The sequence below is a fragment of the Micropterus salmoides genome, unplaced genomic scaffold (assembly GCF_014851395.1).
Source record: "Micropterus salmoides isolate LMB-PRFRI ecotype aquatic unplaced genomic scaffold, ASM1485139v1 Ms_hic_scaffold_7, whole genome shotgun sequence".
Classification (NCBI taxonomy): domain Eukaryota; kingdom Metazoa; phylum Chordata; class Actinopteri; order Centrarchiformes; family Centrarchidae; genus Micropterus; species Micropterus salmoides.
Window position 1 is genome coordinate 24,021,653 of NW_024044459.1, and position 24,372 is coordinate 24,046,024.

The 24,372-nt window shown below is 40.2% G+C and overlaps 1 protein-coding gene across 5 annotated transcripts in view; it reads right to left on the reverse strand.

Annotated features, from left to right (window-relative positions):
- The window catches only part of pcsk5b (proprotein convertase subtilisin/kexin type 5b), an 85,830-nt gene that overhangs the window by 28,649 nt on the left and 32,809 nt on the right, over nucleotides 1-24,372 (reverse strand). Inside the window, exons 11-22 of one of the 5 annotated variants that reach the window (XM_038702932.1) lie at nucleotides 22,875-22,992; nucleotides 18,534-18,722; nucleotides 17,930-18,066; nucleotides 17,229-17,360; nucleotides 16,858-16,960; nucleotides 13,488-13,681; nucleotides 11,161-11,245; nucleotides 9,514-9,617; nucleotides 9,185-9,323; nucleotides 7,526-7,641; nucleotides 6,897-6,924; nucleotides 3,318-5,444 (exon numbers count right to left, since the gene is read on the reverse strand). In XM_038702932.1, coding sequence (XP_038558860.1) covers nucleotides 6,911-6,924; nucleotides 7,526-7,641; nucleotides 9,185-9,323; nucleotides 9,514-9,617; nucleotides 11,161-11,245; nucleotides 13,488-13,681; nucleotides 16,858-16,960; nucleotides 17,229-17,360; nucleotides 17,930-18,066; nucleotides 18,534-18,722; nucleotides 22,875-22,992 — 1,331 coding nt within the window. In that variant the 3' untranslated portion in view covers nucleotides 3,318-5,444; nucleotides 6,897-6,910. Of the gene's footprint in view, nucleotides 1-3,317; nucleotides 5,454-6,896; nucleotides 6,925-7,525; nucleotides 7,642-9,184; nucleotides 9,324-9,513; nucleotides 9,618-11,160; nucleotides 11,246-13,487; nucleotides 13,682-16,857; nucleotides 16,961-17,228; nucleotides 17,361-17,929; nucleotides 18,067-18,533; nucleotides 18,723-22,874; nucleotides 22,993-24,372 lie in introns of those variants that run through there. The other 4 variants (XM_038702931.1, XM_038702930.1, XM_038702929.1 and 1 more) reach the window with 4 other exon arrangements.

Genomic DNA, 24,372 nt, shown 5'->3' on the forward strand with positions numbered 1-24,372 from the left:
TGTCTTTCTGTTTGTCTCCCCCTCACTCACGCACACAAACAAACAGGGAGCCAAGTTCTCAAGGGACAGAAAGCCACACAACCCCACTCAGCAAAAGCAGACACTTTGGACTCCCACTGCCAGACAGGAGAAGAATGGAGCGGAGAAGAAAGAGAGCCTGTCACTCAAGGGAGTAGAACTTTTCCTCTGTTATGGACCTGGCTGACCTTGTGAGGACATTGACAGTCTACTCTGTCAGGAGGGAAAGCTCCGTTGGCAGATATCACACTGACATCCACCACACCTGGTCCTGAATCCCAATTCCCTGGCCCTTCCACCTCCTGATACCTGCACATACTTGATACAAGAAAGTAAGACAAAAAATAAAAAGATCTGTTCACTACACCCTGCAGGTGGTCAAGAGAATATTAACCACATCTAATTTGGTGTATTTATTACCAGAGGGAAGTGTTCATCCCTATTGACCTGCGTTAAGTTTTGCATTATTAATCCATGTAAGGAAATGTGTCCTCAGTATTCCACCTATCCTACCTATTTAGTAAGCTAATTCCTTGTTCAAGGGCAATGTCAGGATTTTGGACTTCTGGGGGTGGGAAGAACCTACAGACAGAAAATACATACTGATAATCACTGAGCCACACAGCAGCCCACCCATGAGTTATAGCAGGATACATTTCTCATGGCTTCCCACATGATTTGATAAAAAATCTCCAAAAGTAAAGGGATACTGTTAATTATGACCAAAACCAGCACTGAAAGCCATAACAAGAGGTATTAACAGAGACAATATTTATTGGGAGTTCAGTCAGAATTTACATTAGCATTTATGTGTTAGATGCTAACTTTTTAATACACTGCTCAAAAAAATAAAGGGAACACTTAAACAACACAATGTAACTCCAAGTCAATCACACTCCTGTGAAATCAAACTGTCCACTTAGGAAGCAACACTGATTGACAATCAATTTCACAGGCTGTTGTGCAAATGGAATAGACAACAGGTGGAAATTATAGGCAATTAGAAAGACACCCCCAATAAAGCAGTGGTTCTGCAGGTGGTGACCACAGACCACTTCTCAGTTCCTATGCTTCTTGGCTGATGTTTTGGTCACTTTTGAATGCTAGCGGTGCTTTCACTCTAGTGGTAGCATGAGACGGAGTCTACAACCCACACAAGTGGCTCAGGTAGTGCAGCTCACATCAATGCGAGCTGTGGCAAGAAACGTTTGTCTGCTCAAACGTTCAGAAACAGACTCCATGACGGTGGTATGAGGGCCCGACGTCCACAGGTGGGGGTTGTGCTTACAGCCCAACACCGTGCAGGATGTTTGGCATTTGCCAGAGAACACCAAGATTGGCAAATTCGCCACTGGCGCCCTGTGCTCTTCACAGATGAAAGCAGGTTCACACTGAGCACGTGACAGACGTCTGAGAGTCTGAAGATGCCGTGGAGAACGTTCTGCTGCCTGTAACATCCTCCAGCATGACCGGTTTGGCGGTGGGTCAGTAATGGTGTGGGGTGGCATTTCTTTGGGGGGCCGCACAGCCCTCCATGTGCTCGCTAGAGGTAGCCTGACTGCCATTAGGTACCGAGATGAGATCCTCAGACCCCTTGTGAGACCATATGCTGGTGCGGTTGGCCCTGGCTTCCTCCTAATTCAAGACAATGCTAGACCTCGTGTGGCTGGAGTGTGTCAGCAGTTCCTGCAAGAGGAAGGCATTGATGCTATGGACTGGCCCGCCTGTTCCCCAGACCTGAAACCAATTGAGCACATCTGGGACATCATGTCTCGCTCCATCCACCAACGCCACGTTGCACCACAGACTGTCCAGGAGTTGGCGGATGCTTTAGTCCAGGTCTGGGAGGAGGTCCCTCAGGAGACCATCCGCCACTTCATCAGGAGCATGCCCAGGCGTTGTAGGGAGGTCATCCAGGCACGTGGAGGCCACACACACTACTGAGTCTCATTTTGACTTGTCTTAAGGACATTACATCAAAGTTGGATCGGCCTGTAGTGTGGTTTTCCACTTTGATTTTGAGTGTGACTCCAAATCCAGACCTCCATGGGTTGATAAATTTGAATTCCATTGATAATTTTTGTGTGATTTTGTTGTCAGCACATTCAACTATGTAAAGAAAGGAGTATTTAATGAGATTATTTAATTCATTCAGATCTAGGATGTTATTTTAGTGTTCCCTTTATTTTTTTGAGCAGTGTTTTTTTGAGCCCATAATGACTGTAGAAAAACATTTTGCTTTTGAAACGTTTCAAACGTTTGCTTTTGTTAATCTTGCAGGATTCCCAGAAAATTGTGCTGTGCTTTAAGTAAAAAAAGTCAGAATCGTACTGCAGGGTTGTTCTCACACAAACTATCATGCAGAGTTTGTGTATGAATGCGAGTACTGGTCACAGAGGGCACTCGGCAAGTGTGTGTGCAACTGCGTTAACCTGTGTTCACTGATACCAACAGGTAAAACAAGTTTCTCCCTGCTTCAGAGTGAAAGAAATGTGTAGTTGTAAACATAACAGATGATTTTGGAGTATCTTCTGTTAAAATATGAAGTACTGCTCTATGGCGAGACAAGAAAATGCTGAAAAACCGAGAATAGTAACGAGAAAAAGAAGCTCTACATTTAGGCTCATCTTATCCCTTTCCTGAATGTAAAGTAGTTTTGACTAAATCCACATAAGACAATGGCGTTTGCACCTATAATAAAGCAGCAAAACCCTGCATTGCTGACCTAATTGTCATTGAGTGCACATGTCTCCCTTTAAGTGCTCTGCCTAGGGCATGTGGAACTTTCATTTAATCAATCTGATCGAGTGCTGAAAAGCTAAAAGTTTCTGAAAGCAATGATCTGAATTTCAATGATGTTATTCCCTTTCATGAATTTGTAAAAATAAATAAATAACTCAATAGAGAGTGAAAACAGGGAACCTAATGTTTTGGAAAGGAAGTGAGAAACTGATGAACAAAAATGCTAATGGGTGAAATGATACTGATTAATACACTGTCAACAGAATTAATGAGAACTGAAAAGAAAACAAAAACATGAACAGATTAAACATTTTAATAAGAACACTTAAGTAAAAAAAAAAGATTTTCAAAACTAGGACTTTGAGTAACATTAATAATGCATTGTCACACATATGTCACAGGTACACATTAAAAACAGCTTTTATACGAGCGGTGTGTGTGTGTGGGTGTGTGTGGGTGTGTGTGCGTGCACGCGCATGCGCATCTACTACCACTCAATCTAAAGTCAATTCAAGTCATCTTAAACAATGACCAAGAATACGTTTTTGTTAACCAAAACGGGGGAGTCATCAATTTTTATTACAAATCATCAAGAACCATAACCAGTTGACAGTACAACAATTCATCTAATACTGTAAATGCTCAAGCTGCAGGTGTGAAAACCCACACAAATAGAATATGAATCTTAACATTATATTTGCTGTTCTTTTTTAGAAACCAGCACCACAAGAATGACCTTTGAGTTTCATCAGGTAAGGTTCAGGGACAGACAGGAGGAGAAAACAAGACATCTGAAATCGGTCAGCCTTAACACAAGCACAGTTTTGGCTCGATATGATTTAACATTTCTGACACATTCCTGGTTCTGCAGTGAAGCTTTCTTTTAACTTTCAGTTCCAACAATATTAATGTAAACAGAAAAAAAAGAAAAGATTGCCTCATTGTGTTTGTTTTCCCATTTGTGTTCACTCAACCCGAGACAAAGTTCTACTGCCAAGTCTGTTTCTATATCTAAATTTTGAACAAAATCGCTTTTCTGAAATTACTGAAAGCAAAACAGTCACAGCTCTGATTTGCACCACAGCAGTTTGCTGTCTGCCCGTTAGACCTTTACCTGCAGATGAAACGTGATAAACGACAGAATATTTTCTGTGCCGATCATTGACCTTCTGTGCTGAAAGTGTAGAGCAATACTTCAGTTGATATGCATTGCGGCTATAATGGAATGACGAAGAGTAAAAACTTCTAAAACTCTATTTTATTTGAGAACAGTAACATGTAGGGATGCACCGATACAGATAAGATATAATTATTGGACAAGATTCCCTTTATCAGGGTTACATATGGCATGTGGAAAACCAAACCAACACAGAGAAGAAATGCAGTAACCTGTAACAAATATGAGTTACATTTCAATTGTTTTATCCAGTGACAACAAAGCAATGGTTGAGCTTTTAATAGTTCAGCCACAGTAATGGATGGAATCAATACGAAGTTTTGGGGCAAAAGTTTAATATCCAGAATCTGCATCATGAGTGAAAAATGGACATCGGTGCATCCCTAGTACCACAAATTCATTATAACTCACTGCAGCGTTTCCTTCCCTGCAGAAAGCTCCAGAAGGAATGACTATTGACTCGTCTTGTAGTCCCTCTGGAATGAATCAATGCTGTCTGGGCTTACATTAAGAATTAATGGCATTCTCCTACACACACACACACACACACACACATACCAATAAAGACAAACGCACACACTATTCAGAGGGCAGCTTTATATTTTTAAATAAATGAAATGAGGTGATTCTGGTCAGTAACTTGCATCAGTCTTGGGATACGGTGACACTGTAACATTAACTTCAAGTGTTGGCTGATTTCTGTGTCTGAGTTCATGTTTATGAGTGTATGCGTGTGGTACATATATATCTTTGTCTGTGTGAGTGTGTGTTTAGAACTGTGTGTGAATTCGTCTTCTCTCCCCTGAACAGTCAAAGTCAGCCCAGACAGACATCATTTTCACATTACTGAGTGAGCTTCTTTTTTTTTTCCTTTGACGTATATTTACAGGCAGAAAACCAAGGCCTCTTCTACTGTATGTTCACTTTCCATCTGTTTATCATTAACACTGGAAAGAGAGGAGGAAGAGGAGCCAAAATGAAAATGCACACAGACGTATTCAGAGATTCACAGGCTGAGTGGCTCCTGTTTTAAGCTATGCTTCCTACACTGGCAAAAAAAAGAAGGTTCAATTATTTTGGCATCGATGCTTTGGTCACAAAATACCGACACTTTTATTCTTTTGTTTGTTTTCACTTATGTTTTCATTTACTTGTTTGTTCTTGAAATAAGTCCCAGTCATTTTACACTCTGACCTCGTGTGTGTGTCCCAGTACAGAAAAAAGGTAGGTTTGTTGTAGTTCTGTCATCGCACCTCCGATGCAGTCCCTTTAAGAGGCACAGATTCTCTTATAAATTATGTGACTGTGAATGAGTGGGCAGGGGGATTTGAGAAGGAAGGATGCCCCCTGTGCCCCCACATCCCCCCCGCACTCCCTTTACGCCCAGTGAGTATGTCCCGTCACCCCTTTTGCGAGCATGTTCTGCAGCACAGTTGCTGCAGCACTTTCCTCTGGCAAAGATTGTTCTTTTTAACGAGCACGCAGAAACTGCCTTCTGCCCAAGATTCTTCATTTGCTTTCCATAGACCAGGAAGAAGAGAAACAGGGGGAGTTTGGAGGGACGGGCATGCATGCACACATACAAATACATGTGGAAACACACATAGGGCAGAACCATTAGAAACAGTTGAATGGCAGGCAGAGCCATGTGATTGGTCAGGAGAGGGTACAGGTAACAGAAGAGTTTTTATCCAATCACAGGTGATGTTCATCGAGGTGGAAAATGATTGCAGTCCAGTAGATTGATAGGATCCATGTCAGGAGAGGGAAAACAGATTCGGGATAAAAAACAGAGAGAGAGAGAAAAAACAAAAACAAATGTCACACAATTAGCAAATTGACGGTTTTCACAACTTGGTGTGATTTTGCATCACAAAAAACTTGAAGTGGACCACCAGTCTGTAGAAACTAAGCCAATTCTTTCATTTATCAACAGCAATTAATAAATGCAATATTTGAGCTGCCAATCAAAGATTCGCCAGGTTAGAAACAGACTGAGTGTGCACTTTTAGCAGTCATCATCAGCAGAAAGGCCATACAGTAGACATTTTTCTCCTCAGAGCTTTTAGCTACCTGATCAGGGAAAAACAGGAATATTTACACCAAAAGATCCATATCCCAAACATGCACAATTCTGAAAAGACTAGACAATAACGTACCGCAAACAGAAAATCAAGAGTGCAAGTAAAGATGGAAGAGAAATCTAGAAAATTGTTGTAGAGAAGATTTTATGAATAAGAAAAGGTATAACGAGTAGGTAGATGCTTCAATAACCATTCCAGCCAATGCAGTGTACAGTTAAAAAAAAAAAAATAAAAAATAAAAAAACAGGTAAAGAGTGAGTTTATGTTAAAATAAAATGATTACAATGTGTGAGTGTGTAATTCAAGAAGGATTTTTATTAATACTATACAGAACATTAGTGAGACCTTTAGATAAAGGCAAAAGCAAGGACAGACTACCCTCCTGCTTTGAAGCTATAACAATAAGCCGTTTGATTCAAGAAGTTAGTACAAAGCTCAAAAATTTAAAAAAAGAAGGCCACAGGTGAATACTTAGCTTTTACTTAATAAAGCTTCTCTTTGCATTTATTTTTATGCCCCGTGGGCTATAACACAATTTAATTCATCTGGAGATGCAAAATAGTCTCAGACTTGAGAGATGTAAATCTGCACCTCTGAGGCTTTTGGCTCTACAAATTGGCAGAGATTGTTGAGGCTACAATTTGAGTACTTTTGCATTTACCATTTTGCAAAAATACTGTTGTGATATAAAGCATAAAGTTTTTCTTTCCCTGCTGGGACTCTGTCCAATTCTATGCTCTAGATCAGTGGTCGGCAATAGGCGGCCCGCGGGCCAAAGCTGGCCCGCCAACAATAATATCTGGCCTGTGGCCAGATTACTTTGATAGCGGCTGGTGCTGAAACAGATCTTAGTCATGACAGCAAAAGTTACTCACATAATCACTTCCTCTTAAGTGATTGTACCTACAAAATAAAAGCACAATAATGTGTTTAATTGAGAGCTTTTACTTTGAAAAGTTCTGATTGACATTCAAAAGAGTGTGGCTTAATTAACACTCCTCTGAAAAAGCCGTCAGAAAACGTGAGATCGCGGATTCCCCTGAATGAGAAAAACAGGAATTTCCTCTTCCTGGAGATACTGGGGACAAGAAAATAAGCGTCCATAGGTTGATGTGGACCAGTCGCCAGGATGTACATACACCTGCTTAATTACATGCTTAATTATGATACAATCAATTTGTTGAAAAAGTAAGAAAAAAATACTAGCAGCAAGTGAGAATTGAACACAGAACCCTCCAAACAGGAGTCCTTTGCACTACCAACTGAGCTAACCGCACACACAAATGTTGGAATATAAATGATAAAATGACTATGTTCTGGGCCGACATTTGGCCTGATGCCAGACTTATTTGCCGACCCCTGCTCTAGAAGTCTTCACAGAAATTTCACTGCAGACCATATTAGTACGCATTACGTGACTTTACATTGCCTGTGAGAGGCAATGCAACAAGTGTAACATAAACACACTGAAGCCATCTTGTTTATAAGAAAGCTTACAACTCACCATCTCTGCAGATGGTGCTGACCACACAGGTTCCTGCCTCCAGATTGTAACCACCGACACAGCTGCTGCAGTTTCTTTCACCAGGCCCCAAGCACTCGTAGCAGCTATGGTCACACCTGTCAAAGGTTGAATGAAGAATTAGATACTAATCTATGCAGCACTATATACTCTTGTAAGTTGGAATAGTTCTTTAAGGGTATTTCAGCTATCTTTCACTGGTTTGGCTATTTGTTCCTATTTTTTGTCTTTATAGTGATTGGTTTTGTTAAAAATTGAGCCACTGTAGAGCTTTCACATTTCCAATTTGCTGCTCTCAAATATACACTCAAACCACTGAACTATAAGGAAACTGACCCCAAAACAAATTAAACCATCCTTTTAATACAGTAACACAAACCTATGTGAGACGTTCAACTATACTATTGCTGCAGTATTAGACGATTTATTTCAGCAAGTGTGAGCTTGTGGGTTACAATACCATACAGTCCAATTTTGAGAGAAAACCATTTATGTCACCCATGTAGAGATTTAAACACTTCCTGCTTACATTTTGTCCTGGTGTGCATCTTAAACTGTAGAAATGTATGAACATAACCAGGGACAAAAGAGCGGACACCACCAAAATCTAAAAAAATATAAACGAAATGACACCTTTTATTTACACCTAAGGATCAACCTCAGCACAAAACTTACAACTATCTGTTCCCGATTTCCATATTTACCATCCTGTTAGTGAGAAAATGGGACAAAACCTTTATTGGAAATGATCTAACTGGGAGGGAGCTTACAGAGAGTTAAGAAATCAAGTAAGGAAAAGGGTCAAGTAAGCAATAAATAATTCAAGGTGGGAGGGAAAGAGAGCAGGGAGGCAAGTCGACCTCAAGGAATGATAAGAAAAGCAGACAAGATGTCCGACTTTGTGGAGGAGTTCAACTGTGGGTGTGATAGAAGGAAAAGTAGTCATCAAACTGCCATCAAACATAGGAATACGAGTTGTTTACATATTCTTTCCCTAACTTTTCTCCTCATCCAAGTTAACATTAGTGAAGAGTGAGGCAACAGAACAGTTAGTGGGGAAATTGCACACAGCTTTAAGATAGAAAACAATGACTGCACGTAAGGGCAGTTTTGAAAGGCTTGTTAAATGAAATTATATGTTGAAACAGTGAGGAGTATCAGTCTCAGTACAGTAAACTCCAAATAACAGCAAAGTCCTCTATTGTAGGCTTTGTTCTTAGATTTCCCCTTATTGTTACAGTGACTGGTTGTAATTTTGTTGGCCCAAAGCAAAATTACATCATTTACTGTTTGAGTTCCAGTTTTAAATACGGGTAAAGTGCAACTGAATTTCTGTTTCATCATTAGTGTCTGAATCATTTGCTGGTTACTTTCTCAGGATGTTAATATGAGGAACTACAGAACGCAAAGATTGTGCATATTTATGGGAAAAAGGGGGTGTTATGGGGACTGCTGGCGGAGTGAAATGCAGAATGAACAAGTAGTGCTAGCAAAGGCCAAACTGGGGTTAAGGTTAGAAAAAATATTTGCACTTCACTAGCTAAAGCTCTAGATTTCTTTGTTCATCTCCGCAGACTGGATATCTAAATGTTTTCACTTTTCCGGTGTGGTGTAGAGGTGTTGGCAGGTGTGCTGACTCACTTCTTACAGGACCTCTGCACCTGCCCGTTGTCTGAGGTCTGCTCTGACAGGTAGTAGCCAGTGCTGCACGTTGATACACACCGCCAGTCCTCCAGTAAATAGCCATTGGCACACTTAGTACATGCCTCTATACCTGTGCCTGGTATAGGGATGTTGTTAGGGCAATACAAATCAGATGATAAACAACAATTGTTCTTTTGAGTATTCATCACATCTGATTAACAACACAAGAATACAATGACCTACAAAATAATTGTGATTATGTGCTACTTAAAGTGTTACATTAAGTGTCTGTGGTAGCTTGTTGGTAAAAAATCATGACTTTTTACCTGCGCAGGTGGCACAGGCCCGATGACAGGGCTCACAAGTCCTTCTGTGGCCATTGTAATAAGTCCCTGGGTCACAGGTCATCTGACACTTGTTTGCTTGAAGACTGGAGGGAGAAAGAGAAAAATATATTCATACATTCATAGTAAATACCAGGGGGAAAGTATGTTTTTAAAAAACATATCATTTCCTTAATTAGCAACATAAAATTCATACAGGGGAGTTTAAGAAAAGAAAAATGTGTGAAATCACTCTCATGTTTCCAAACAGTTGGCTGCAAATCAGTGAAAGTTTGCCTGTTAAAAAGCCAGCTGTTACTGAGCAGTTTTCTTTAGAAAATTCTTCTTGGGCAAATATTTAAGAAGAATGAAAAACAACAACAACTGCAACCCAGCGGTATCATGACGGAGCATTAGCGGCCTTTAGTGCACTTTTTCACTGATACACAGGAATGTGTCCTCTTCTCGATTCAAGTGTGGTCAACTCAAATTTCTTGTTTGACCAATTCATACAAAAGATTTTGCATGTGCCAGATGCAGGGGTTAGAGATCAGTTCTGTGAAGTCACAATGAGGACAGGTTGGTGAGCTTGCTGCGCTAAGCTGAAAAACAGCTGGTCTGTGTTAGCTAACGTTTCCCAGAAGCGATCTTGTCTGGTCTTCTCCTCCTCCTCGGTTCCCAACCGACAATGAATGGTGAACTGAATGGGAGAGGGGAGACTGTGTCTGTGCGTGTCTGTGAACGAGTGTGTGAGCATGTGTCTTTACTGTGGTCTCGCTGGAGTTCAGAGGAAATTATGGCTTACAAGTGTCCCCACCTCCACCTATGGCTACAGTGAACACTTAAAGCTGGGTCAGGACCACAATGTGTTTTAAATGCTTCAAGTGTTTCCTTCATGACATATCAGGAATTTAAGTACTTTGAAACGCCCTATCCTCTGTCAGGTCAAGTGTAGTTGTGGCGGTTTGAAGAGGCTGCTGTGGAAGAGGCCAGAAAATGAACTGGAGCAAGTCTGCATTGGATGACTAAATGGTTTAGATCAGAGGTTCTTCAAAGTAAGGATTACAACCCTAAATGGGCAACAGCTCCTTTTCCTGTGGGTCTCCACATGACAAGAGTATATGTGGGCTTTAATAAGCCCGGGTCACGGGGTGAAACTCTGTTTACTCAATTTGGGTCCCAAGTGGAACCCAAACCACACAATGTGCTGGTCTAAATCAGCAACACTGTCTTGCCACAGACTTAGACTGGGTGAACACAAAGGGTTTTTATCCTGAAACCACAAAAAGACAAAAACTGAGCTATTTGTACTAGCATAACAGAGGACTGACTGTAACAGTAAACCTACATATGAACAAGCTGTGATTAATTGCAGCAGGTCTGGTAGCAACAGGCTCACAATTATATTAAATGCTGATTAAATTTGTTTCTGTGGCAGTTAAGGGGAAATGCTATAATATTTTTAATGCAAGTCTCTAACTATACCATAACATTGGTAAACATTTTAACGTCGCAAGCTATAAGATGTATAATCACAAGTTATGTAGCAACAGACACAGTTAGACAAATTCACTTGCTGTCAAGACACGTTCTCAATGCTTTAAACTCCGATCAGGGACTCTGCATTGCTCAGCGTGGCTTCCAGCTTACCTCGTCCCCGGTTTACACTCTGTGCAGATATTGGAAGTGGTGCACTTCTTACAGTTCTCTGGACATCTCCTGCAAATGTTGGAATCTGAAAGACACAGGGTCAGCCAGTCATATGCCAGGGGATAATAGGAACCAGAAGTTTGGTTGCATTTGAAATGACGAAAGGGTGCAGAGGAGGAAGACAATGATGAAGAGGAGGGGAAGTGAGTGAGGAAAAGAGAGAATAAGTAGAAGGGGCAGAAGAACAAAACATGAGGACAAAAGGCAGGTGAAGAGATGGCAAGAGCAGAGGGGGAAGAACTCAAATGTCAAAAGGTTAAAGCTGCAGGGATGGAAAAGCAGAATGTCGTGTGTGGTGAGGGAGGATAGGAATGTAGATGAATATTTCAAAAGGCAGACTAAAGACAATGACACACTTTGACACAATGCACATGCGATAAGGACTGCCTAAAAGAGACGTGAATAACATGTTTTATTATTCCGGGGAAACCATTGAGTGGACAATGACTGTTATGCTACATTTCTGTTTCCACATCGCTTATTGATGACACAACCTTATGGTTTTGTTCGGGAAGTCATTTGGTCAGAGCTCCAAAGAGGAGGAGACTGAGAGTAAGTGAGGATTGTTGGGGAGACTTTAAGGAATCTGTAAATCATTAAAAAGGGAAGATGCAGGATATAGACAGGGCACAAACAGATTGCCAAGAAAATGCACTTGCACATTGCCTCTCAAGTGTACTTTCCTACGTCAGTTGAGAATCGGAGGTCCAACTAAGTCCTAATTAAGCCATTAGTTAATCAAAATTTATCAACAATTTTGATGATTAATTATTTGTTTAAGTCATTTACCAAGCAGAAATGCAAAACATTCCTGGTTCCAGCTTCTCAAATGTGAAGATTTGCGTAGTTTCATATGTACATACATATAGTATGTTGAACATCTTTGCATTTTAGACAGTTAGCTACAGGAAACAAGCAATCTGAAGATGCCTTCTTTTGGCCCTGGGAAATTGTAATAGGCATTTTTTACACTAGACGAACAGTTCATCAAAAAGTAATACAATGATGAACCAATAAGGGAAATATCCTTAAGCTGCAATTCTCATTGAAATGTATTTTATGGGTCTGTGAGAGTCTACATCATGTGCTTAGATGGATTTTAACTTTTTGACACAATATTCAAACGTAACACTTGATTGACTTGATACACATAACATAGATCCCATAGCTTACATTACTTTGTCCATAATTAGGGTAGCATCTCTGAAACAAAAGTTCTTGACCAGTAATGAAATTGTTACGTGAACGTGTACACGTGTTGATCAAGGCAGGAATTTACCCCGGGGCTGGCTATCAGACTGACAAAAAGAAAATAAACTCTAGATAGCTCATTTAACACAACACAATAGCAGCAGTGCCAACATTTCAAAAGAAAAAAGTATCCACTACATCTTGGCCTGTTGAAATGTTATGATTGAACTTGGATCAGATCACATCAGATCTGCTGCCAGAGGCTCTCAGAGCTGCCAGGACTTACACTGTCTTGGCTGCAGACCAATATATAGACATAATTATAAGATATATAATGTTTCTGTTGCTCATTCCTGATTTACTTTCATCCAGGCTGGTATATATCTTGAACACTAGACAAACCAGTAAGTATATACATACTTAGTACCATACATACATAGTACATAATGCATGTTAACACCACTGCATTACTCTGTTTTTTATAAACCAGTGATCAATGCAGAGAAAACAAGCCAAATTCTCAAGTAAATTCTCAAACGTAATTCATAGATAATCCTCCTGGCAACCTGTTTTATTTCATAACTTATTACACAAAGTGGTGAAGACATCTGCTTACTAGCACAAATGTTTCTGTCATATTCAGTTCAGCAAGTACATAAAAATAAACAATACAATGGCATCATTGAGGTAGAAACGAAACAGATGCTTCTAGTGTTTCTAGCAGCAATGGTGGTATTTGTGGATAACCGTCTCCACTGAGGGTAATAAATTTATCTATTCTTCAATTTTAGAAAAGCCACACTTTAAGAATAGGCAGCAAAGTAATAATGGAATGACAAATCATTGACCCTGGGTGGGCATGTGGCGATCACTTTCGTCACCGTCATTTGCTGAACCAAAAGAAAAGAGATGCAAAGGAACAAAACACTATTGAAGTCAGAGGAAGCGTATAAACAACCCCAAGCTGGGACCAAGTAACGATGAAAAAAAAACAAATGTTCAAATTCTTGACTGCATGGTGTACTATCATGTATATACTCATTAGTAGAGCCAGTTTGGCCAGCAGTGGAACGTACCGTGGTCAAGGTAGAAGCTGTCACCACAGCTGGCGATACACGTGTTGGAGCCCTCATTGAGGTGGAAACCAGTCCTGCATGTGGTGCATTGATCACTGCGGCTACCAACGCAGGTCTCACACAATGAGGAGCACTTTTTGCAGCGCTTCCTATCATCACGGAAAAAGCCACTGGGACACTCCGACACACACATCCTAGAGAGAGAGGAGGATGAAGGGAGAGAAAAGAGGAACACAGGGTAAAAGAGAAAAAGGTGAACATGAAGAAGGGACAATTTGTGCACGCTGCAAATCACTCAGTGTGCTTCAGTCTCTGTTTTTTGTTTAGAAGCTTGCTGTCCTCAAACTGAGAAGTACCTGATTCAGTTGTATATTGTTTAGAGACCCTGTTCAATGGGACAATTTGTGTTTCTTACAAACATAATCAGGTTGTAGTAGAAACTCAATGTTCCACAATTAACACCTCTATTACACAGCTCAGTATAATGTTAACAGGCTCAAAGATATCCGTTAATGAGTATTGTGGGCATAATATATTGTGTGCAATAACAAATATCAGAGTGAAATATAGTTATATAGACTAAAGATATATTTTTAAAATATATTTTTTCATGATTATCCATGTAAATGTCAACTTATTTTTCATGTATCAATAGCACATAATGAGATGGGTGCGTGTGGGTGCTATATGGTGAACAGGTGTAACATCTGTTGGATAACTCCACAGCCTTCCATCACCCCGTCATTTCACCCTGAGGCTCCCTTCCTAAGGTGAGAGAGATTTCCAAAATCCTCAAGAGTGCGCATGCACACACACAAACTCTTTAAGCTGTATTTACACACTACAGAGTTTTCTGCCAAGGAACACATACTGCACGTGTGAAACACATAATCCACGTGTGCACATTTAACACTGCACTGCCATGCGTTTGTCCTCCAACTTCAATACATCTCTCTGCTATGCTGAAATGATTATTTGACCAATAAAGAATATAAAAACACTATAATTTAACGCCTACCCCAAGGACACCACTGCAGGTGAGAAAAACTTTAAACAGCATTAGCCTGACCACACGGTCAGTGCAAGCAGATGTCAGTCACTGACATCGTATAGACATGAAGTTGTGGTAAAAGCAAGTTTTTCTTTTCAACTTATTTTTGTATTTTTGGCCTTCATTCTTGTTAGTTGTGATTATGTTTTAGTCATCAAATTTAGTATCTGGGAAGCGTTTGCGTCAATAGGACAAGAAACACAAACTATCAGATAATGACAGGGGTTGTAAAGAAACCCAAATTTTTGCCACATTATCAAAATCATTATTTGTGGGGGTGAAACCAAAATATTATAATTTACACATAGTTTTTAGAAGGTTGATACTATGACTACTAACCCTTTACTGGGTGTTACATTTGACCTTTTTTAGGCAAAGAAATAATTAAGTGATACAAAACTGAATAAAGACAGAAATGAAATATTTTTTCCCACTAGATTTACTCCAGGTGATGTAGAAAACACTCAATCATGGAGGGAAACTCAGGGACAGATTTTTAAAAATTTCTATGAATTACTAGTTAGCTGTTTAGACAGTTCCTTCAAAATTATCGGGTAACTTACTGGACTTCTGACGAGAGTTTTTTTTTAATGACCTGAATTTCTAAAAATCTGGCTACAGCCTTGCATACAACACACACACACACACACACACACACACACACACACACATAACGCACACAAGTGCAAAAAAACAACAACGTTACACAGACTTACTCACACCTTTTGGTCAGTCTAGTCTAGACCATCAAACACACATGTAGGGATGTAATTATCCGAACATTAAACACCAGCACCAACGCCCCCACACCAATCTTCATCCATCAATTGCTCCCTGTGGTGGCAGAAAAGGGCAGTACACCTCTAAAGTGGGCTAATGATAAGGCAGCGGCTAAGCTTGCACATTCTCATGCACCTGCATCGGGTTTGCCTTTTATTAGTGCAGAGACCCGCCGACACAAAGGCAATTACAACAGACTTTGATCCTAATGGGATCCTAAGGGCACACACACACACACACACACACACACAGAAATTCACAGTCACACACACAGAGGTACACCCACTTTTAACAGGGGGAGGGGGGGGGGGACTGAACACGATATGACCGACAGGAAGCAGCATTTATGTGAAGGTGAGATTAATCAGGACACCACCTGCACTGTTTTTAAATCTTTCACATTCAGCTCACCAAATAACAAGGGCAAGCACTGACCTGTGACCTTGAATGGTGGCACAAGGGAAATGTATAATACATGAAGTACATCAAAGCGTTTGACTTTCTGAAATTCAGAACAAAAATTACAACGAAGACATGATTCAGAGTTGTGACTCAGGGCTTTTGCAGCTTTACAGTGGAATCCTTTAGAAAGCAGCTCCAGACCCACCTGTTTATACTCAAACTGTCCCGACATCACAGCACACCAACATTTCTTTAACCGTAGTTGGCCAGTTATGTGACTCTTAATGTTCATGCATGCTTAAAAATAAATAAATAAAATAGCCTCAGAAAGATGAATTGCTTGTTCCCTCCCCTCCACCCTGAACTCACTCTTCAAAGATCCATCTACTGGATAAACAAATTCTAAACAGGGAAGACCCAGTTTTACAAGGCCTTGTTTACATAGTTACTGTGTTGATCCGAATAAATAACATAGTCAGGTTCTTTGTTTTAATTTTTCAAATTCAAATGTCCAAATGTAACCCAATGTAATGACAAATTTATCAAAAAACATGGGTAGTACATTTCTAATTATAAATTAACTCATGTAAACAGAGCTGTTACACAAATGTTTCTCTGAAGCCTGTTAACATGATCAAAATATTGCCTTGAGCTGTTTAAATCCAGTTATCGTGGATTGGTATGCACCAACATTCAATATTGATCCCTCTCTTTATTTGGCTGCCTCTGGGCTCCCCGAGGACTTCATACTCCCTCAATCAGATGTTGTTGAAATCACATATGAGCCAGACGTGTCTTCTAAATGTAGCTTTGTAGCTCAGACGCACTTTTTAAATTAAGACTCAGTTGGTTTGGTGGAGTCCACCAAGCAATTACTTTTATATCTTCAAGTATACTTGAAAGTATATCTATCAACGGTCTGTGTGACAGTGAGAAACATCAGTGAGACAGAGCAGAAATAATAATTATATTCTAAAATGTAATTATTCCACCTACTCGATGAGTCATCTTTGTATTACTTGATTCATCTTCGGTTGATATTAATTTTTGACTAAGTTGTTTTACTTTTTTTCAAATTTTGTCTTTTGAATAATAATAAATTCCCAGGATAAAGTGATCAGTCAATAGATCTCTGACCTGGTGTTGTTCTTGAACTTGAGGAAGTAGTGGAGGCAGTTGATGCAGTGATGGGGTCCAGGACCTTCACAGCCATTCTCATTGCATTCAGAGTCACAGGGGCCTGGAGACACACAAAAGTAACAGTGTAAAGGGGCGATGACATTAAGGGTTTTATAGTCTAATAACCTTGTCAATATTAACTGAGTTTAGGGAAAAATTCATTTTAATTTATTGCACCGTTTAATATTACCCTAATACCTACTGCAGCAGCACAACTTGCTGTCATTGTGAGAGGACCGTAAAAATAGCAGAGCCAAAGAATTACGTTACTTTACAATGCTGCTACTGTGGCTCACCTGCCTGCATATGGCTCTGGATTTATCACTTACCGTTGTACTCCTCTGTGAACTCCTCATCGGTGGGCGTCAGCATGTCTGTGGAGCGGGGCTTATCGCTGCGCAGAGATGAGTATGGGTGCACAGAGGTGCCATACAGCACTAGTGACCACTCCTTCAGCTTGCCTGAGGAAACAGAAGCATTGTACAAGTCATCTTATACACAGATTCACTCCGAGCAGCTGAACACTCTTTGAAATGTATTTAATTTGCATATGTGATATAAAGAGTTGCCATTACGGTGCAAAAAAGAGACATATAATGACATAACATGTTATGTGGGAGAACAGATCAACCATCTTTCAAAGAGAAAGGAAAGACCTCATAATCTGAAGTATTTCATATTTTCAGCAATGACAAGTAGATTAGATTTTGTTAAACTCTTGATGATACACATGAGAAAACTAGGCACAAGTTACATGGAATTACGGTCATAGACAGCACAGCTTTTCAGCTGATACTCTCCATTTGAGACTTTATTGTGTTGTTAAATTAGTGGGCCATTTAAACAGTTGAGTTCACTGCATCCAGAGCAACATGTGTGCTCCTGCTGGACCTACACTGAGTCCAGAAAAGAATTCTCCTGTGTCTTCAATTTGTACTGTCTCTGTAAATTAAATCATTTTTTAAAGACAAATGGGCATGTAGACTGATGATTCTTTTTTAAATTAAAGACATTAGTAACACTGCCATACCAGGTACTTTCTGGCTGCGGAGTTGAGAAGGTGAATCATAGATCTCTAGGACCCAGTCGCCTGCTGCCTTCTCTCCCCAGCAGTGGGTGGTCATAAACTCCCAGTTCTTAAAACCCTCCATGGAGTGATCAAACAACCTGCACATCAAGAATACACACACACACACACACACACACACACACACACACACACACACCCATAAAACCACACACACACGAAGATATCAGACGAGGAAACAACTCAAGTATTGCAAATACCAGCTGAAACAATCACAACCACTCAACCAAGTACAATCACGTTCTCTAATGAACTGTGGAGAAACATTGTACAGGACTGTGGTTTACATGAGGTAAACGTAGATGAGGTACACACAGCGCTTACACACATTACATTAAGCATCCAATCCCCTGAAGGTTGCCACATTTTCTGGTGTTTCAGTCCAAATTAAAAATAACTCGTTAACAAAGCAAGCATAGACGAGTGAATCCACATTTTTAGAGAATAATGTAAATTTATTTAAATGTAATACAGAAATATCTCATTTAAGTTCTGTAAGAATTGAACCCCATGGGTTTAATTTAACATCTCACAACTTGTCCTTTACCTGTTTGCAAGCAGCTGCGACTTGGTCCCTGAGGGTGAGGTCAGGTTGATTGACAGGTCCCCACGGCGAGGGTGTGTGATTGTAATACGTACAACCACGTGCTCCAGGTAGATCACATGGTGGTTGGTGTTGTCCGTGCATCCTGTCGCCTTATACACCGACCGAACCACATGCTCTGGACGGATGGTTCTGGAGGACAGGATGGGAACCAATCAAAGGCAGACATAAGTAGAAAATACACACTAAAACAGAAATATCTACAGTTTGTTATATCTGGGAGCATTGATAACAAAACTACACAAAGATCATCGAAATTTTAACCGTCAGAGCTTCACAGACGGAAAAATTGCAACTGCTGCACAAGGTTTCCTTTCCACTAACACACAACTATCCTTTTAGAAGCGCCTATTCACTGATTGAAACTAGAAATCCACTTACAACCAGCTCCACTGAAAAACATTTACGGACATTATGGCATTACCCAATGAGACTTGCAGGGTGTACCAGCAGATGCCCAATCAGGTTAAAACCGTGTTACACATCCATCCAGATAAAACGTGGCTTCAGATTAGCTTCAGGAAATATACAAGTCTTTCAAATTGAGATATATTTTCTCTTTTCGAAAACTTTTGAACTTCTTGTGCATTTAAAGCTATTTCAATCCGTTGTTCCATCTTTCCATTTCAAGGCTTCATTTACAGATTGTAACCAGTCAGCTGGTCAAAGTTAGTAAAACTGGCCATCTTCTTCAAAACTCTGTGCGCCATAATGTTCCTATACCTGTAGTCTGTTGGCTGTTTCTGGGAATTCCGTTGGGGACTGTGGTTGTCTCTCTACACGTACTGCTCAGTCAAGTCTTGCCAAAAATTGTGTTAGTGACGGACATAACACTCAATATCACGTTTCCCTGAGCTTCTAAAAGCACTCACATATACTTTAAAACAAAAGAGCACGCACAAAGGTCCATGTGAAGGGTTTCCATTTCCTAAACCTCAACTACCCAAAGAAACCAAGAACCATGAGCATGATAAGAAAGTCAAAGAACATTATTTGTTCTGTCTGACATGCACAGCTCAGCAGCGGAAAGATCACCAAACAGCCAATGCAAACATCTAATGGCCCCATGAATAACATCTGTCTTATGATCTAATAGAAAAGCGATACAATAGCAAAAACAGTAAAAACATGGACAAATCCAGTAAAGGGGAGAATGACTACCATCTTGCCGGAGCAGCTGAGCCAACTTGACACATTAACTCACTGCAGTACTGGATTACATGCAGGGCTTATTCACTGGAAGCTAAAACAGAGCTGGTGAATTACACTTGCTGGCAAAATAACATAAAAGGATTACTATAATCATTTTTCTGCAGGGTGGAGGTTTGAAAGACAATTATTGCCAGTAATTTGTGCCGTTTGATCCTCAATTGGAAATCGTTTTATTAGATTCCCTGTTGTCAGGGCTGCAAACACGATGATGACATTTTGGGGGTCTAAGTGGTACAGCACAGATGTTTATCATTAAGACCAAGATTACCCCGAAGCAATTATCAGCTGGTAAAGATTGTCTTTAGCTGCGCAAAGAAAATTAAGCTTTTTTTTCCTCCGAACAAAATATTAAAAACTTCTCAGTCCATTGATTTCTAATTACTGCAAAAAAATACCAATATGTTTGTGAAAGGCCAAAACAGGCCATCAAGATTAATTTAATGATTTTATTTGAAAATGTATTTTAAACTAGTAAAATTGGTGAAACAAATGTCTCAAATTAATTAGATCAGCAAATAAGTATAAAAGGAGTGAAAGTTTCAGTTATTATTATTTGAAGCAGTGCTTTACGAATTGTTTTTCCAGAATAATGAGGGCAAACAATCCATAACAATTTGTCCTTTGACTCCATCTCTGATCATTCACATAATTATTGAGGAACTAATAGTCAAGATAAGTAATTTATGTTAAAGCCACTGAAAACAGAGAAACATTGTATGAGCTCAAGCAGACATGATGGAATGACTAACAGAGAGAAAACACTATTTCAGTGAATGACTGTTTGTAAAGCGGGCAGCAGTATGGCTGGAGAGTCTGGGGCTGATATCACAGCTCTGGCTTCTCTATGACACAACACAGATAACTGAACCATACGCACGGGACCGAGCAGAGCAGATGCACAGCTGATTACCACCAGCCTGATTGCACACAGATCAGGCCGTTTTCCTGGTGCGTGCTCCAAGTGGAGTGAGGCGAGCGATATCAGACAGACATTACCAAATGCAGTCAGAGGGGCCAGCCAGAGGGCGTGTGGGAACACAAGAGTGAGGTGACGGCTGCACTCATGTAGCAAGTTAGAAACACAGAACACACACATATCAATAAAGGAAACAAGACACAGAGACCTGCTTCCAAAACACATCAGCACAATCTATGACAAAACACTGCAAACAATGCAAATGAGCACAAACATATTTATACATAAATCTATACTCAACAGAGTTAAGGGAAAAGAATGTTTCTGACTTTTTGGGGCAGTTGAAGATTACACATAAAACTTTCATGACTTTTTTGCCTTTGTTCCAAAAACAAAACAAAACAAAGCCCTTGTGTTTGTTGGTGATTGCCTACATTTTCTTTTTTGCAAGCCTGTCATTTGGCTCAATGTACGAAGGGTAATTTAGTTTATGAGCAAGGCTCAAAGTAACCAACAAATGTCCAATCTCGAAGGCTACTCATACATACACTACAAATGGAAAAAGGAGGCTAAAATGACTGGTTTGTTTTTATTTCTTTCACGCAACACAACAGTGAAAATCTCTCCAGAAGCCAACACCACATTACGTGAGTAGGGAGGCCTTAGCATGACTGCCTCTGACACAAGCTGGACTTTACATAAGCCTCATATGGGCCGACTTTTGCACTGGAGCAGAATAGACAAAATGACACTGATAATGCTGCAGTCACTGGCCACCGAACCTTCGACTGAAAGCAAACCAGTTCAGGGCCCAGGTTCAGCCAGTCTAACACAGAACAGTGCTCAGGCTTCCAGCTGCATCAAGAATAACAAGCTGTGAAGCCCTGGCTCTCTCTCCTTGTGTGTGTGTGTATGTGTGTGTGTGTGTGTGCGCGCATAGTAAAGGTCTTATGTGAGAACCACCCTGCCAGAACTAATGCTTGGCCCCTGTCAAGGTACAGCTTGCACAACCGCACTCTCAAACACAGGCCGGTGCATAACACACCAGGGAAATGAAAAAATGAGAGAAGAAATGAGAAATAACTTTTGTCACATATGTTGATCTCAACTTTGACTCACTTATCTGGAATTTCATTTTAAACTTGCACAGTATATGGACACACAAGGCAAGGCAAGTTTATTTGTATAGCACATTTCAACAACAAGGTAATTCAAAGTGCTTTACATAAAAGCAACAGGGAAATATAAAAAAGTTTAAAAGCAACATAGGTAAATTGAAAAAAATACACATTAAAAAATAATAAAAGTTGCAGTGTACAATCAGGGTTAAAAGAGTTAAATGGAAAATAAAAACAAATGAGCAAATAATTGAGTTACAATAATTTTGAAAAGAGAATAAACAGAGAAGTACATTTAATCTACTCTCTCTAGCTAGTCTGTACTCGGGTCCATAGCAATCTTTGGGTCCACCGAAACTCCAAAAACCCTCGGACACGACAGAGAAACCAGGACATGTCTGTCCGCAGGTCAGTTTGATCCAGTTATACTCTGGACCCACCTGCGCGTTTACAGGTGGACAGAGGTTCCTGCAAATCACTCAGGCGCGAGATTTAAGACCACTTCCTTCACTCTGTTCAATCTGACAAGACAGTATCACATTTGATGTCAATCAGAGCATCAGATAGTCCCCTACATTTAATATACATGTTAAGCTGTTTGGCGGCCAGCCATTATTGAACCATTAAAGTGGTAGATTTCCAGAATTATTTTATGTGGACACCCGAGTACACATGCTTTTGGTTTGGGAAATCTTAATGCTCCAACATACAGTGATATTTTAGACAACAGAGTGCTTCCAAATTGTAGCAACAGTTTGGTGAGGCCATTTCCCCATGGACAAAGTGAGGATCATGAAGAAATGCTTTTCAAAGTTTTGTGTGGAAAAACTTGCCCACACACAGCCCTGACCTCAGCTCCATCAAAACACCTTTGGGATGGATCGGAACACTGACTACAAGCCAGGTCTTATCGCCCTAACATCAGTAGCGGTTGGTCACTATGAAGGACACCTTGTCAGCACTTCAAATTCAATACGTGTTATTTGCAAGCTGGTATGTCAGGATATGTTTGTCGGGGTGTGTGTGTTTGTGTTCTACCTGATTTGTCGGTCTGTACTCTCCACACAGACGTGCTGAGTAGGGACTTGCTTCCATCGCTCCGCCTCCTTCACCATTGCCTCAGCATCCATCAGACCAAAGCCGTACAGGTGGCTGACTGTAGGAAGCAGTAAAAATTAATCTCTATAAACAGATATCTGCCAACGAATGCAGACTCTGTAGGCAAGTGATTTTGGTATCGGAAGCCTTCTGGTTTGCTTGTAGTCCGAGTAGTATTGAACAATCAGGGCTGAGCGGGCTTTGGTTGCATGCAGGTTAACAGTCCATTTGGTGATCAAAAGAGATGAAACGCATTGGCTGAAAGGCAGGCTCAGAAACCATCGGCTACTGTCTGATGACGATTTAGCTTTTAATCACTCTCAGAACCCTAGAGATTAACTTCTTATTAGCTTTTTAAAAATGTAACTGCATTCAAATTCTCGTCAGACGATAGCCAATAGGTTCTGAGTTTGCAAATCAGACTGTAAACAATGACCAGCGCACGGAAGAGCTTATAGTTCTCCTGAGGAAGATCATATTAATTTTTGCCCCCCATCTTGAAACCAAGCAACTACAAATCATTTGAAAGTGGGGGTCAGATTAAGAATCAGTACACAAGTTGTGAACATGTATGTAGCTGTCTTTAAAGGCATCTAGTAGGTTCCTAGTAAAGACTGTTTTATAAGTTATTAAAGAGTTAAAATGTGTCCAAAAAAGGAAACATTTTGAGCATCACCCTGTTGTTTTAATAAGTATTCTCTATTGACTGATTAAAATACTGAGGTTGTATAAGGTTGTTGTCTGAAAAGAAAGTTTGAAAACCACACCTTATGGGTAAAGCAGCTCAAATATGAATTCCTTCCATACCCCCCCCCCCTTTCCAATTCTGCTTCTCTTTAGTTCCTCTTTGAAAAAATAGTCACTTGGAAATTCTCCAGGCACACTGGGCTTGCAGCCTGGCTGACCCCCAGTTCTCACTTGGTTTTTCTTCCACACACACACACACACACACACACACACACACACTTAAGCATCCACTCACAAAGTTACAAAACAGCAACCACCACATGGACCATGACAGATGGCAGCTGGTGGTGGCTGGTGGTGCAGTAGTTAAGCAAGTAGGAAACATTTCTGGAAACTGCTCATCACCCCTGTTCTGATTGGAGAAAACTAATTCAGCATCAAAACCATGCATATTGATTTCTCTGTCTCTGAATTTTTCACATACTATTTCCCACCTTGAATAAATGCGACTGTTGTTTAATTCATGTGTTGAGACAATATTTGCTGAATAGCATCACCCACAACATGTCCCTGCATTCAAACTGATCTAAAGCTGTCAAAGGTTTTGCTTTTCTTTTACCATTGCTCTTTTTTGGTGAAATAAAAAAAAGATGTACAGATCCATAGCAGTGATTCAATAGCCCCAAAGAAATATCAAACAAAAGTATCTAATACATCTAGGAATATCAGATATCTTTAGACACGAGATAAT